The 16,977-nt window shown below is 37.1% G+C and overlaps 1 protein-coding gene and 1 long non-coding RNA gene across 9 annotated transcripts in view; one reads left to right on the forward strand and one right to left on the reverse strand.

Annotated features, from left to right (window-relative positions):
- Positions 1-16,977, forward strand: part of Reln (reelin) — a 470,436-nt gene that overhangs the window by 362,498 nt on the left and 90,961 nt on the right. The window contains exons 26-29 of the mRNA XM_015488375.2: positions 1,507-1,712; positions 5,702-5,873; positions 6,215-6,415; positions 11,059-11,291. Of these exons, the coding sequence (XP_015343861.1) occupies positions 1,507-1,712; positions 5,702-5,873; positions 6,215-6,415; positions 11,059-11,291 (812 nt within the window). The remainder of the gene's footprint in view (positions 1-1,506; positions 1,713-5,701; positions 5,874-6,214; positions 6,416-11,058; positions 11,292-16,977) is intronic.
- The window catches only part of LOC125611394, a 32,091-nt gene continuing 27,322 nt past the window's right edge, over positions 12,209-16,977 (reverse strand). For 7 of the 8 annotated variants that reach the window (XR_007341587.1, XR_007341584.1, XR_007341588.1 and 4 more), the window contains one exon: positions 12,209-16,243. This is a non-coding gene — a long non-coding RNA (uncharacterized LOC125611394). The remainder of the gene's footprint in view (positions 16,244-16,977) is intronic. The other variant, XR_007341586.1, reaches the window with a different exon arrangement.

Raw genomic sequence — 16,977 nt, forward strand, 5'->3', positions numbered from 1 at the left:
GGGGGTGGGGGGCGGCTCTGCCCCTCAGCAGGCCGCTGGGCCTGCTCTGTGGGTGGTCACAGTTCCCTCTACCTTGCCGGCGCAGGGGGAGGGGGCGGCTCTGCCTCTCAGCAGGCCGCTGCTCCTCTTCTTGCATTACAATTCTTAATGCACCATTATACCATAATTTATCATATCTCTGATTATACATAAGGTATGTTGACACCAAATTCACATCTTCATACATGTATTTTGTATAATGATGAGGGTCTCCTTTCACCATCCATACAATTCCCCTTCTCCCTCCCTTTCCCTCCCACCCCTATTCCCTATCTAGAGGTAATCTTCCTCCCTTGCTCTCCCTCCCCAACCCCATTTTTTCTTACTGACTTTTTAGTTGAATTTCTTATGAGTTCTCTGAGATCAACTCAGAGAAGTCCATGGATTAATCAATACCTGCTTAGGGAAAAAGTATCAAAAGCAAACCTTCTTCAGTTCCCTTTTTATGAAACCATTCACACACAACAACAGTGACATTCTTGTAGTTTGTACACCTCACCACAATACCTTGATGCTCAGGGGACAGACATACCAATGGGAAAAGTTGAGTTAAAGTGGATTTGTGGGAAGTTTCAACCCTTTAAAGACATAACAAGATTGTTTAGTGGTTGTAATAACTAATTTAAATGAACCCTTCCCAACCTCTGTATTGGAAGTGAAAAACAGGCAGATAGCAGGCAGGCAGACTAGGAGCGTGACACACTGCAGTACTCTCTTTTGCCAAGAAATTTCTGTCTTGCCTGTTTGATTTTGTTTCCCATGGGGAAAGGAGGATTCAGGCATATCTCTGGAGAGGATGTTCCCTCAGGAAGGCACACAGTGAGCTAGACAGTTTCTGTGTCATGTGTTATTTCACCCAATGGTCACAACATCCTATGAATAAGGTATTTTTACCCATATTGTACCTTTGAGGAAAATAAGAGCTCAGAAAGGCCACACAGCTCCTGAACAGTATTAGGCTGAGATTCAAACCCAGATTCAAGTGGGGCTGGGCATGTACCTCAGTGTTAGCGTGCCTGCCTAGCATGCACAAGGCCCTGGTTCTCTCCTTGGCACTGCAAAAACAAAAACCAAAAAGCCCTCTGATTTCAAGGTATATTGTCTTCCTTCTCCATTACTCTGCCCAAAGGAGATTTATAAAGCAAAAGCTGGGAGTGTTTTAATTAAAGTTAATTTTGCTTCATTTTTAAAAAACTTTCAAATACCCTTTGGTATAATGAGAAATTCCCAAGGGCCTCATAATCTATTCTGGGAATCAGTGATGAAGAGATTAAACAAATATATCCAAGAACAGTTACTATAGCTAGAACAGAACAACAAAATGGCACAGCTTGCTCCTCCCAATAGTAACTGGGGACAAGACCACTTCCACATAGTGTTAGGATGTTCATGTGAATTTGGAACTGAACAGTCAAATGCCAAAGAGCTCTCAAATGATTGACAGTGGTTTTATTGTTCTTTGGAAAGGCTGGGAAAAGACAATTGGTGAGCTGGGATCTGGATACCTCTTGGGTGGACTTTGTCCAGTTCTACATCCAAATAGGCGGAGAGAGTGGTGTGTGCAACAAACCTGACAGCCGCGAGGAAGGCGTCCTCCTCCAGTACAGCAACAACGGGGGCATCCAGTGGCACCTGCTGGCAGAGATGTACTTCTCAGATTTCAGCAAGCCAAGGTAACCTCCCACCTACTGGGTCTTCCAGTGGTTTCTGGGAATGGTAAAGATTACATTTTTTGTTGAGGCATTTCTAAAATGTTGACAGTTACAAAAATAGCCAAACTCACAAATATTTAACACAAATGATAACCCAACATATAAAGATTTCATTCCACTTTCACTTCATTTCTGTTCTGATGAAACAAAATCCATTTGCATTCATGTTGGAGTTTTTAAATATTTGGGGAAAAAATGGTGGCTAAAAGAAAAGCAAGATGATAGATCTCTGTTTACCCAGTGTCTTATAGGGATGTTCCAAACTCACTTTTCTATTGGAAGATTTTTGGTTTGGATTTTGGTTTTATATGTAACACAAAATATGCTCAACTGTTAGATTCAAGAGCGAGATGGGTTTGTTGTTGTTAAAAGTTTTCATATGGCTACATCCAGGACTAGTCCTAAATAATATATGAATGAGTCTGTAGAGTTCAGATTTTCTAAAAATTTTTAATGGACTATTCTATAGATGGAGAATATATGTTATTAAATATTTCAGCTGGGCCACAATGGCCTGCAGCTGTAATCCGAGAAACTTGGGATACTAAAGCAGAAGAATTGCAGGTTCAGGGCCAGTCTCGGCAATTTAGCAAGGCCCTAAGCAACTTAGTGAGACCCTGTCTCAAAATAAAATATTAAAAGGGCTGGATATGTAGCTCAGTGGTAAAATGCTCCTGGGTTCAGACCACAGTTACTAAGGGAGAAAAAAATTCAGACAACAACTGTTGAAGCGTTTAGGAAAATAATTTTGTGCACTAGGCAGTCAATATTTTAAAATTTAGTTCTTTTGTAATTATGTAGTATTTTGAAATTCTGTGTTTATACTTTACATTTTATATAAATATTAAAATTCATGCAAAGATCACTTTTAGAGTGTTTCTTTTTCTAATCTCTATATTTCCACTTTAATGCAAGGCAAAATTCTTCTTACATGTTGACCACTGATGATTATTAAGCTTTACTATATTAATATTGTTCCTGTTTTGCATATTACAACTGAGTCTGGTATTGAAAAACAATTATTGAGAAATATGTAGATCAAAGTCTTACAAATCAAATATATTTTAAACATACCACTTCAAATATACCTTTATTACAGGTAAAAGGTTTACAAGTTTGTGTTTTCAAAATATTGGGTCCCTTAAAGGCAATATAATTCTCCATAATATATAACACAAGTAAACCTGAAAAAGATTTTTATCTAAGGAACATGGGGTAGAGGCTGAAACCAGAAATGAAACACCTGGGCAAAATGAGATTTAACATCTAGTGAGAAAGTCATGAACCCTGGATAGGAGAGGAAACCTAGTGAGAGTCCCCGAGATGCAGTCCAGTAGAACTAGGGGGAGTGGAGAGGGGGGTAACAGTGCCAAACTGGTTTAAACAACAGTTTAGAATAAGACAAATTATTTTTTCCAAGTAATTTAGTGGTCAAATTGGATATTATTAGTTCAATAAAGTAACTAGACAACTATGTAAATAAACAAACATTAAATGGCTTGTTCAAATCCCAGAAATACTTAGTTTAAACCAAAGTAGATAACCTAGATTCCAGGCATTGTGAGTCACCGCAAATGTTTTATTTATGGTAATATTTATGGGAGGCCAAAGAATCCACCATATTCTCTCAGGTTTCTGTGATGCTGAACTGATTAAGAAAGTCTGAGTTGAAATATATGGTAAAAAAAAAACCCATTCATGGTGGCAAATACATAAATAAATATAAGAAACAACTTTAACAAACAATAATGAGAATTTCTGTGAAGAAAACTACAAAAGTTCAAAATCTCCTTCAGAGATACAGAAGACAACAAATAATATATAAAGAACTCAAAAAACTTAACTTAGAATAAATAAATAAAAACTTAAAATAAAGGCATGCTGTCCATCTAGAACTACAAGAAAACAAACAATCCAATCAATAAATTGGCTAAGGACCTGCACAGACACTTCTCAAAAAAAGATACACATTTGATCAACAAATATATGAAAAAATGTTCAACATCTCTAGTAATTAGAGAAATGTAAATCAAAACTACTCTAAGATTTTATCTCATGCCCAGTCAGAATGTCAGTTATCAAGAATACAGGCAACAATAAATGTTGTCAAGGATGTAGAAGAAAAGGCACACTCATATATTATTGGTGGGACTGCAAATTATGCAACCAATCTGGAAAGCAGTATGGAGATTCCTTACAAAACTTGGAATGGAACCACCAGCTATGCCATCTCCATCTATACCCAAAGGACTTGAAATCAGCATACTATAGTAACGCAGCCACATCAGTGTTTTTAGCGGCTCAATTCACAAAAACTAAACTGTGGAAGCAACCTAGATGCCCTTCAATAGATGAATGGATAAAGAAACCGTGGTACATACACAATGGAATATTACTCAGCATTAAAAGATAATAAAATTATGGCATTTGCAGGTAAATGGATGGAATTGGAGAATATCATGCTAAACGAAGTAAGTCAATCGCAAAAAACCAAAGACTGAATGTTCTGTCTGATAAGTGAATGCTGATCCATAAGGGGGTGAGGGGACATGGGAAAAATAGAGTAACTTTGATTGGGCAAAGGGGAGGAAAGGATGGGGAGGGGGCATGGGGACAGGAAATATGGTGGAATGAGATGGACATCATTACCCTAGGTACATATATGACTGCACATATGATGTGAAAAGTAGGAAAGCTAATTGGGAAAAGTATTTGCAACAAATATGAGATAAAGGATCAATGTTCCTGTAAAAAGCTTATACAAATTGTCAAGAAAAGCACTAAGATCCCACAATAATGGGAAAAATAAATAAAAGGAATGAGTGGATGTTACTAAAGAGGAAGTACATATGTTCAATAAAATGTGAATCATAATAAACTTCCATTGCATGAAAAGATACCATTTTTTAACAGTCACAATGCCATTTTTTTTAATGGTAGCACCCAGAGCTATCTCCACATGGGAACAGCAAAACAGTCTCTCTTGTGTCATCCTGCAAATTATCATAAACCATTATAACCCTTCCAGACAGGAATTTAGAAAATCAAGAGCCTTAAACATGACCAGTTTACTTGACCCAATAATTTCACTTCTAGGACTCTTACCAAAAAAAAAAAGTAAGGAGTAGAGGAAGCTTTATGTATAGGAAGTCCCACCACAAAATTATTTGTAATAGGGAAAGATAAACTCTAGCATGTCAATGTAATGAAAAATCATATACATCAAATTGTTCTTAAATAATTTTACTGACATAATTACTTACGATACAATGTTGTTCCAAAATATAAATGCCTATAAAATAAATTACAGAGTAGGATAATATACATCAAAATGTCAACAGAGCCAGACGTTGTGGCACATGCCTGTAATCCCAGCGGTTCCGGAGGCTGAGGCAGGAGGATCGAAAGTTCGAAGCCAGCCTCAGCAAAAAGTGAGGTGCTGAGCAACTCAGTGAGACCCTCTCTCTAAATAAATACAAAATAGGGCTGGGGATGTGGTTCAGTGATAGAGTGCCCCTGAGTTCAATCCCTGGTACCAAAAAAAAAAAAATGTTCACAAAGACCAACCATAATTAGATTTTTTTCCCTGGTAAGAATTACCCTTACATTTTTAAAATTACCATTATTTATGTAATATGTATGAAGGAACTGTTTTTTTCTTGATATTTCTTTAAAAGTTATGAGCCACCTTCTGGTAGTCAAAAGAAGTGGATGAATCAAATGCAGCTGAAATATTTTTCCTCTTCTCCAAAAGATACCATTCCAAATGAAGTAAACATGATCAGGATCAAACTTTCTCGCAACATTAAGCCTCCTTGTCTGATCTGTCCAAACTTAGAATTTCAAAATATCAAACTAAAATCTCCTGTTGCTAAATTTGTTATTTCACCAGCTTCTAAGAAAAACACAGCTTTTCCTTTCCTCCCCATAAATGATTTGCTCTTCTGCAGATTTGTGTATCTGGAGCTTCCAGCCGCTGCTAAGACCCCTTGCACCAGGTTCCGCTGGTGGCAGCCTGTGTTCTCTGGGGAGGACTATGACCAGTGGGCAGTAGATGATATCATCATTCTGTCAGAGAAGCAGAATCAGGTTATTCCAGTTGTGAACCCAACTTTACCCCAGGTATTTTAGTGTTTGTAACTTCATTTTTTGGTTACCTCTCTTGGCTACTAGTTCACAGATTATTTGGATGTGAAAAGGACTATAAAGTCTAACCAAGTTATCAAGCAGAATGGTTAGAGTGTTTATAAAATGATTATAAACAGCAGCAAAGTATTTTTGGTTGTTAAATCGTCAAGAGAAAATGTGAATGGCAGTCAAAAGAAAGTTAATATAGAGAATCTTCTGTATTTTCCTAGAAATACAAGTGGTACATGGTTCAGCATGTCATGAACTGAAAATTCCTTTTTTGTTTTCAGAGCCATTAAATTGCTTTCCTGCTTTATTTGTATTGTTGCTATTAGAACTTTTATGAGAAGCCAGCGTTTGATTACCCTATGAATCAAATGAGTGTGTGGTTGATGTTGGCTAATGAAGGAATGGTTAAAAATGAAACCTTTTGTGCCACCACGCCTTCAGCCATGGTGTTTGGAAAATCAGATGGAGATCGATTTGCAGTAACTCGAGATTTGACCCTTAAACCTGGATATGTGCTACAGTTCAAGGTATTTATGCACAAAGGTCTTCCCAAAGCAGGTAAAAGAGTAAAATCATCTTGCACATTTATAAGTGAAACAAAGAACACAAATTTTTTCTTATTCTGTTAACAAAGGCACTCACTTGAATGAAAAAGGTTCCTCAATCACAGGATGACAGAGCTGAAACGATCTACTCATGAGGAAAAAAAGTTTATCAGTTTTCAAGAAGTCCTAGAAGTTGTGGCTGTATCATTCTATTTCTTTAAGTACTTATGGAACTTGTCCATAATTAAAAATAACATGGACCTTGAAGACATCAATCTGATGGTGATTTAATCCCATGCTTCTTAATGGGGCTGGATAAGCCTCCCTTTTCAGTTTATTAGTGATGTTTGGGCTTATGAGTTATTTTGTGAATTTACTATAGGATTTCCAAATAATTTCCCCTCCTTTACTCCACTTATAATTGTTCTCCTAAAAGCCTATTTTTTTCAGCACTGTGGTAACATATCAACATGTATAGCAAGTATTTACTTTGACAAGCACTTGTCTCAGAACCCTAATCAAAATTTCATTGTGTTTATAATAAAATCCCATTGGTGAATTCTGGGGTCGAAAGTAATGCAGTTTTAATGAGCTAGCACAACTACATGGTCCCTACATAACGGCAGGATGCAGATGCTAAATAATTTACAAATGGAATTATTAAAGAGATCAGATGTTTATAGGCAGCTCTTCAAATATAATTTCCACAAGCCTGTAAACAAGGAAGTTAGTCATAAATAATATGATTAGTAAAATGTTATCCTTCCCTGTTTAGATTTTGATGCTAAACTGTAATGGGGAAAGCATCAATAATGGTACATGAATCTATATTCATGTGTTGGTAACACTTAAAATGGTAACAAAATAACATTAATGTCAGATATATTTCCAGAATACTGTGCTATTTCTCATCATATTTTCCATTTAACCACTCACAAAACCATGGTAAGTTAGGCATTAAATTCTGCAGGGTGATATTCTAAAGTTTAAAAAATCTAAATTTAAAAAAATTGTTAAGTACTTAAAGGGCAAGAGTGCATAACACAAGAAAAATTTGAGCCAGAAAACTAAATAGTCACAGTACAGTCATAAGAGTGCTTTAGTAGAAGTAGTCCATAAATTCTATGAGAGTACCCTGCATGGATGGATGGATGGATGAAAATTTAAAACTTCTGGAAATATAGAGATTTAGACCGCTAAAGAATGGAAGGGGAGAAATCCAGAAAGAAGAAACAAAACACTCAAATACATGAAAATGCAAATGAGAATGGCAGATTTAGAAACGTGGAGGAGTAAGAGGTATATGTAGCAGAGGTGAAAGAGCTCATTTTGATTATATTCTACACCAAGTCACTCGGATATTATCCCAAGAACAGTGAGTAACAGAGATTTTTAATCTATTGAATGCCACAATCAGACCTGTATTTTAGAAGGGTCATTCTGGCAGCAATATGAGTGTTTACCTAACAAGGGGAAAGCAGTCAACAAGTACATTCGTTCAGCAAACATAAAGTCTGTATGTTTCAGACACTGTTGTAGGCTATGAATAAATACAAAATAGAGAGTACAGGGTTGGGTGATGGAGAGCAGTAACCACTATATAAAGGATTGTCAGGTTGATCTCTAGTAAAATACTAGTTAAACTATAACCTATAAAAATTCAAGGAGTGAGTCATGCAGCTACACAGGGAAGATCTCTGCAGGCACATGAAACAAAAAGTACCAGGTCTTGAAGTGGGAGTGTTTTGGGGGAATGTTTTAGAAACCACAAGGATGCCATCATGACTACAACAGAGAAGTGAATAGAGTGTAAAAAAAATCTCAGGTCAGACTTGGGCCTCTGTTCTGAATAAAGTGTCCAGCTAAAGGATGACATGCACTGACTTGGGATTTTAAATAATCACTGTGCTGGAAATCTGCTAGCAGAGGCAAGGACTATAGCAGAGATACCCTGGGGCAGCTGTTGCAGTGATCCAACTAAGAATTGGTAGGAACAGGCCCTGCCCAGCAGTGGAAGAGACAGAGAAAAGTGATCAACTTTTCAAACATATTTGAGTAAATAAACAATGTAGAGCTGTAGTGATAAATTAGGTCGGGTTAAAGCATATCTTGAGTTAAAAAGATAAGTACATAAGTCTGAGAGATGTTAAGGGAATAGTCAGCAGGTTTTGGTGACCTACTGGGTGATAGATCATAGCTGGGAGTCAGGGACATTCAGAAGGCACTCAAAGTTATGCTTATGAATGAGATTGAAAGCATGCACAGAATTAGAATGTAAGAAAAACAAGAACTGAATCCTACAAAACAGCAGCATTAGAAAGTCAGGCTATGTGGTCAATTAAAAAAAAAAAAAGATGGTCAACAGTGTCAGAAGGAACAAAATAATCTGTAAAATAAGGATTAAATTTTTCCATCGGATTTAGTTTGATGGGGTTTCCTTGGTAATTCATTGCAATGGTAACAGCAAAAATCAGTTTATAATGGATTGAAAAATGTTGAGGAATTTATGCAGGAATTTATGCAGCAAATATGGCCTTTATCTCAATATGTTTAACTGTGTAGTTACAGGCAGACCCAAAAATCATTAAGAATTTTCATTTTCTTTTGCTTTGCTTTTTAAAGTAGGAGAGACATAAGCATGTATAGATTATATTTAGCAGGTTCTCCAGTAAATATTTGCTAGATGTATATACAAATGGATCCTGAATGCAAAGTCTAAGTTGAATTATATATTTAATACAACTCAGAGTGTGTCTGTATCACTTCATTGCCTGATTTCTAATCACAAACTTGTCAATGAACTAAAAGATCCAACAACTTGCTTACCTTAGAAATAATAGCAGTCATAAAAATTCAAGAGAAAAAGCTAACTTTGTGTGCCCAATGAGGCTGCCATCACCAGGTGCCAGCCAAAGGCTATTCTTACTAGTGAGTAGTACAATAAAACAAATTTCTGCTAGAAGATCTTTTTTAAAACATTTTTTTTTCCTTTTAGTTGTAGATGGACACAATACCTTTATTTTATTTGTTCTTATTTTTATGTGGTGCCGGGGATAGAACCTAGTGTCTCATGCATGGTAGGCAAGCGCTCTACCCCTAAGCCACAACCCCAGTCCTTAGAAGATCTTTATCATGCATTTGAGAGTGCAAACCGTTAATTATATTCTTGACATTTTCTACATAAACTTAAATAAATGAGTCACATTTAAATTCCTAGCAGTCAAAGGTATAAATCCTTCTGAGAGATTTTTTTTTCTAGCTCTGAGTTTGGAAATGAGGAAAATACAGACTTTTAAAGACTAGATAAAGCTACCCTACAGTCACAAGGATAACTGATTTATCTCATGAACTCCAACCTCCATTTTTATGTGTCTCTGGCCCTTTCTACCTTTATGTCTTCCTTTAGTCTTTGGTCACAACCATGTTCTTTTGGTTCCTTACTGCAATTTTTCTTGTAATTAGACTACCCTTATTTTTAAAGTCTCCTGAAATAAAATCCCATCAAAGCTCCAGTCAAAAATGTGAATAAGATCTAAACAGACCATTCACCTAAGACACCAATAATTAAATAAATAGGGGGAATGTCTGAAAGTTATAGCTATCAAAACTGAAAACTAAAACAGTATTAAAATTCATTTATGTATGTATTAGTTTAGAAAGAAACTATCTTAAGCTGATATAATACCCAGTGCTGTGGTAAAACTGATGTATTTGAACCAAACTGATACTAAATGAACATCTATAATTAGAAAATGTAAAACGTGTTTCTAAATTTGACTTGGTAATACCATTCCTAGGGATTTATTTGGTGATAAAAAATCAACTGAAAAGGAAAAGATATATTCATCGCTATGTTGCATAAGATAATAAAGTAATGTTAAATTGAAAATAGGAGGAAAGTTCTAGAAATGTGATAGCCTCAACGACGTGTCCAAAATATATACTCCCATATAAAAAGAAGAAAGGAAAACAGAAAAATAAAAACAATATGCTAAGCAATAGGATTTAGGTTGCATTTTTTTACAATTTTTTTCATTATTATGAATCCTATGACAGTCTCTACTCAAGGACAGAATGATAATAGTTCTTTTTCTTAATTATGTTGCTAAATTTTTGCTGTAGCAAAAATTTAGCACTTTCATCTAAGCTGATTCTGATTTCTTAGTAAGTTTTGGCAAAAAAAAAAAAAAACCAGAATAAAGATTTTGGTTCTGTGGAAAGCAGAGAACCCAGCCTTCTCTTCCTGCTCTGAGAAAAACACCTGCTTCTCCATCTTCTGCTTTCCCTTTTTATACCAAGAGGGAGAAGGACGCAATTTCTTGGTTTTTATCTTTTGTCCAAGACTCCAGAAACATAGACATTATACATTTTTCTTCTTTTTTATAGTCCCAAGAAACCCATAAAGTAGGTAGCTTGTTCAGCTTTCTGCTAAAAAGTACTTGCTGATTGCATCCACCAACAAATCCCAGAATTTATGGTAGGGCTTTGGTTGGGATTGAGCTGCACAGTCTTGACATTGTGATTTCATGCAGACTGAGTAGAAAGGGCTCTGGCTGCCGTAGTGCCTAATTTGTTGGATGATGTCTTGGAACCAAAACCTTGTGTAATTCTGTCCTTTTTAACAGCTAAACATAGGATGTGCTAATCAGTTCAGCAATACTGCCCCAGTTCTTCTTCAGTACTCTCATGATGCTGGAATGTCCTGGTTTCTGGTGAAAGAAGGCTGTTTCCCAGCTTCTGCAGGCAAAGGATGCGAAGGGAGCTCCAGGGAACTGAGTGAGCCCACCATGTATCATACAGGGGACTTTGAAGAGTGGACAAGAATCACCATTGTTATTCCAAGGACTCTTGCAGCCAGGTAAGGTAATTTTTCTTATTATGTACCACAGCTACCATTTCATGGGAACATTTATTTATCTCAATAGCTACATTTCAAGAATTTCAATAACTTGGAAAAATTTATATAATATGTCTGTTTCTCTTCAAGTAATGACTCATAAGGTAAAGAACTCTAGGACAAAATTTCCAAAATAGGTGGAAATGAGTGTGTGTGTGTGTGTGTGTGTGTGTGTGTGCGCGCACACACACAGGCATGCGCATGTGCTACACATATGCTCACACATACTTGTAATTGAGACAGATTTGCTCACTTTCCCATTAATTCATTCAACAAAGATTTATTGCACACCTACCTGTGCCAAGTACTGTTCAGGGCATTGAGTAGACAGCAGTGAACAAAAGCCGTTGAAGTCTAAAGAGAGCTGTCAGGCATCATTACATCAGGCTTTTGCCATTTGTAGATTTTTAGTGATTTAGTGTCTCCTTTCGAGGACAAGTTGAGGTATCTTGCAAAATAAACAACCCCTTTAAATGACCATTAAAACAAATAATAAGACAATAGAGAGAAAGAGTAAAACAATTGATGAAGGAATTGGAAGTGAACCTGTTTCATTAATAGGGCAACAATTTGAACTCTTAGCTTCCTGGAAGCTAGAACAAAGGGGGAAAAATATAGCACAATTTAGTTCTCATTGTTAAGTAAAAAGAAGGAAAATAGAAATATTCCAATTTTTAAAATGCACTCTTTTCCAGGTTCAGTATTCTAGAATTAATTCATAGCATCTTTGTACCAGATGGCATAGGTTACACAAAGATGGTTATCTTTAACTCTATCATTTAAAAAAGAAAGAAAGAAACATTCTTCAAGTGAACACTTCTTTTTCTATTTTATTTTTTGTAGTTGTAGATGGACAGCATGTCTTTATTTTATTTGTTTATTTGTATGTGATGCTGAGGATCGAACCCAGTGCCTCACATATGCAAGGCAAGCGCTCTGCCCTGAACTACAGCCCCAGCCCAAGTGGACACTTAATTGAATCCTGGAATGTAACCTTAACTGTAACTTAGTTAAGGCAGCTGGGTTCAGAGCTGAGATGATATAAAAAGTCTGTTTGCACTGCTTCCTGATGATGCAGCATGTGGTTGGGATACTCAGTAGGGCAATTAAGAAATATTTCCAACTTTCTTCCTTCCTGGAACAAGGTAGGGTTATACTTTCCCCCACAGCTTTGAAGTTTTTCATGGCCTAATGAAATGTTAATGGACATGAAACCTGACTTTAAGAGCTCATGTGCATTTTTCTATGTCCCTACTTCATAGAAGCATCACTGAAACAAAGCCTGCATCACTCTGGGTCCCTGAATATCTACAATAACCAGACTTCCTTGCCAACTTACACTGGACATGCAAGAAATCAACTTTTGTTGGTTTAAACTACAAGATTGGGAGTTGTTGGTTACCACAGTAACCATTTCACCCTGACTGATATAATGGCAGATGCTTAGCAATTTTATGAATAAGTGGCTTATTCATAAAATTTTTAGAGACTGTTCTGTCTGTGAAATCTTTCACCTAATTGATCAGAAAATTTGTTATGCATCATTCAGCTAGAGAAGCTGGCTGTAGTCTCTGCCTCTGTCATTACTTAGGCATGCATACCTAAAAAAATGACACCTTCAATGTTCATGTAGGAACACTTCCTGAAAAAGAAAGGCACTGATTTGGTCAAAGATGTAAAAGTTTCTGTGCTAGCCTGATAAACTTTGAAACATAATCTTTAAACACCATCTATTTCAAGACATAGCCATTAAGCTATTTCAATCAGTGGATCCAAGTCAACTTATAAGTAATTTTTATCTTCATATGTCAGTGTTCTTTGTAGTTTATCAAAGTGAGACTGAAATGCTTTAGGTCTTTGATGTTCAGGTAGCAGGGTTGATGAGTCTACCTTTTTTAATGAAATTAAGAATTTGGTAGTCTGCTTTAGTTAAAATACAGATCTGGCCAACGACTGTAACACAGAAACTCACAAACACAGATGCTTAGCAAGATTTAAACAAAGTAGTTCATTCTTTCTTATATCATGGTCCAAAGATGAGCAGTTCAGAGTTGACAGGTTGACTCTGACATCCTGAGCGTATGACTTCCATCTTTGGAACCGAGGCAGCCTTTCCAGATTTTGTCATCTCCTAACCATTGAAAGGAAAAGAGAGTCAAGGATGCAGAGATACATTATTATTTTCAGAATTCAGCCTTACTCTTTGTCTATATTCCTTAGCTGAGCCTAGGATAATATTGTGCTGTTATTTATTGTCAGGCAACACACCTCTACAAAGCTTAGTGACTTAAAAAAGCAATGATTTATTATCTCCGTTGGTTTGTGGGGTTGCCTGGGCAGGTCTACTTGTCTCTCTCCTGGCCTCCTTCATGTAGCTGCATTCAGTTGATGAGTCAGTGTCTAGGAACAGCCGAACCTTCCTTCCTTTGTGGTCTTCTTCCCAGTATTTTTCAGTTAGGTGGTTCCTGAGTCCCAAGAAATCATCTAATTTGCCACATCTTGCCAGTCAAAGAAATTTACAAAACAAGTCAACATGCAGAAGGTTGGGAAATAGACTCCTCTTTTTTGATAGGAAGTACATAAAAGTCACATTACAGAGAAACATGTACAAAAGGAGGTGTGATTAATTGGGGGAGATCATTATGGTTACAATCTAACATATCTGTCCTACCTCTGTTCACTCAAATCTCTCCCACATGCAAAACACATTCATTATCCTCCAAGATCCCCCAAGGTCTTAGCCCATCACAGTGTCACGTACTCACTCCCAAATATTTTGATCTATACCAACCTGTAAAGTCAAGTTATAATGACAGGATAACTGTTCAAAAAAAATAAAAACAAGCAAACAAAGAAAAACACACTAAAAAGCGAAGGTGGAGATCTGAGGCACACAGCAGTCACTGGACCATAGGAATTCAGAAAGCCAACAAGTGGTTTGTGAGTAGGACTCCCTCCTCTCAGAGCCAGGCCTAGGATAGGAAAGTTTCTTTCATTAAGACAAATCTCTAATTCATTGTTCTTCTCAGCTGTTGCATCTACCTTCTGGGCTTCATCCTCTGAACCACTTTTCCTTTTCCATAAAAACCTGTCTGTGTTTTCTGCTAAATAGGGATCTCATCCTGCTTCTTGCCCATCACAAGCTGTGCCCATAACAGTGCTGCCTTTGCCTTCCTCTCCCCATGATTTCTGAAACTATGGCCTAACCACAGCTCTTCCCAAGAGAGGTGTAACTAAGGAACATCAAGTGGTACATCTTTGCTACAACAATAATACCAGGGTGCTGGGAGACATCACTGTAACAGCAGATAATTACAAACAGGAGCCAAGGAACACCAATCTGGCTTGATTTCTCTAAGCCCAGAAATATGGAGCTGAAGCTATAACTACAGTTGGTTTGATGTTGGGTGGAATAACCCAATTGGTAAAGCTACATGTGAGAAGTAAGAAAAGATCATCTTTAGCATCACAAAATGAGCCAATAATTTGAGGCTCCCAATATATCAGTATTTTGTTGGACTTTAGTTTTTAGAAGAATAAATCTTCTCCATTAGAATCCAGCTTCTTCCTGCTTAATTTGGATACTATCCAGCTTGCTGGTTGATGGCACTTGTGATGAAGAACCCTCTGCTAAAGAATAGTAAATATGTTTCTACTTTACCCCAAGTAAATGAGCTGTTGTTGTTCCTTCTGCAATATGTTAAACTCAGATATCTCCAAACGCAGTGTTCAAAAGCTGAGAATTCTAAGTGTTAAAATTGGAGCTATTTTGCCATGAGGCAACATGCTTATAATAGTTACTAGAACATTGCTCTTTCAGAAATAATCTAAGCCAATTTTCTCAAAGGAGCCCTTTGTGCTTCTATTAATTCACTTAGTTCTTGCCTACAGAGGAGGGACACTGGTGTTGATAGGTCTCTCTCAGATCTCAGAGGCCTCCCCATCCAGACTGTATGCTTGCAAGTCTGCTCTGAAACAGGTGTCTGCATATCACAAGGTGGCCAGCACCTTGCCAGGGTAATTTTTCCTGATTAGGAGGGGATAAACCACCTGGGAAAATAAAGTCTAAAATAATTAGTAAAGAAAAAAGACAAAGTCAGAATTATAGTTTTAAGAAGCTTGGAGTGCCTGTTAGGTCCAGCCCATATAGGTGCTAGAGTTGAACAGCTAAAATGGCTCTGGTAGTTTTATTTAAGGGGGTATATCAAAGGCAAGGATAAGGTTTAGGTGTGGAGTCTTGCTTCATGATGTCTTGCAGTCAACAGGGTGATTGGCATCTTGGCAGGTTATACCCATCTCTGAGAGGCTGAGTGGCTACAGCAGGTCACCCCGTCTCTAGTGCTGTGTAGAACATGGCAGAACTGAATAGAAATTCACATGGAATTATTTTAAACATTTAAAAAAAAAGAAATTCACATGAAATTGTGTGGTCTTAACCAGTAGGATTCCCACTGGAAGTTCTCTGATACCAGATTTTCCTATTCATTGGCTGTGATGCCAGTTTGGTCCACACATAGTCCATGGATGTGTCTTGACACCATTGCTTAGTATTCTAAAGAAAGTCTCAGGGCTGGGGCTGGGGCTCAGCGGTAGCGCACTTGCCTCACATGTGAGAGGCACAAGGTTCAATCCTCAGCACCATATATAAATTAAAAAAATAAAGGTCTATCAACAACTAAAAAATTAAAATAAAAAAAAATTTTAAAAAGAATGTCTTCACTACCCACCCCATGTGCATCTCTGCACAGAACATCAGGTACACAGGAATCTTCCTAGTTTGGAGATGTAGAGGCGACATCTCTGAGCTGTGTGGTGGTGGAAGGGTGAAACCAGTTCTCCTGTTCATGCAGGCATCCTCCAGACAAAGGTGAAAACTAGAGAATGGGACAAAAATATAGACCCTTCTTGCTTATCTGAAACAGGAAAAACAAAGGGAAAGTTTTGTTTAGTGATTTCAATAATTCAAACCACACTATGGTTTACTTGCATATTTACATAATTACATAAGTTAAACTCTTTCTCCTGAGTCATTACTTCCTCCAGATCACTTCCAACCCACTTTCAGACTAGCAAATCAAAGATCTCTCCTGCATGCTCTCCTAACTCTGTTCTTCTTAGCAGTGGTTATCCGTGTTACAGATGTTCATATTTTTGTTTAAGTGCTTGATAAGTGTGTCTTCTCCCTCGACTGTGAGCCACTCACAGGCAGGAAGCAAGTCTGGATGTTGCTTCCCTTGGTATGCTCAACCCCAGCACAATGCCTGGCATGTGGCAGGCACTCGATAGATGTTGGTTTAATGAAGAATGTTGAATGAACATAATGATCAGAGATAGGCAATTAACTACAAGGAAGACTCCTTTGTTTCTTTGTGTGGCTCTCCAAAATAAGTTAATGCTGTTTAACAGGAGATCATGGTTCTATATTCTACTGTGTCTCCTTGAATAATCAAGAAAGGTACATGCACCCAAATAACATTAATAATATTAATAATTTTGGGCTGGGGTGTGGCTCAGTGATAGAGCGCTTGCCTAGCACATGTGACGCACTGGGTTCCATTCTCAGCACCACATATAAACAAATAAATAAATAAAGTTATGTCCATCTACAACTAAAAAAATTTTTTAAAAAAATATTAATAATTTCAAG

The sequence above is a fragment of the Marmota marmota genome, unplaced genomic scaffold, assembly GCF_001458135.2.
Source record: "Marmota marmota marmota unplaced genomic scaffold, marMar, whole genome shotgun sequence".
NCBI classification, from domain to species: Eukaryota; Metazoa; Chordata; class Mammalia; order Rodentia; family Sciuridae; genus Marmota; species Marmota marmota.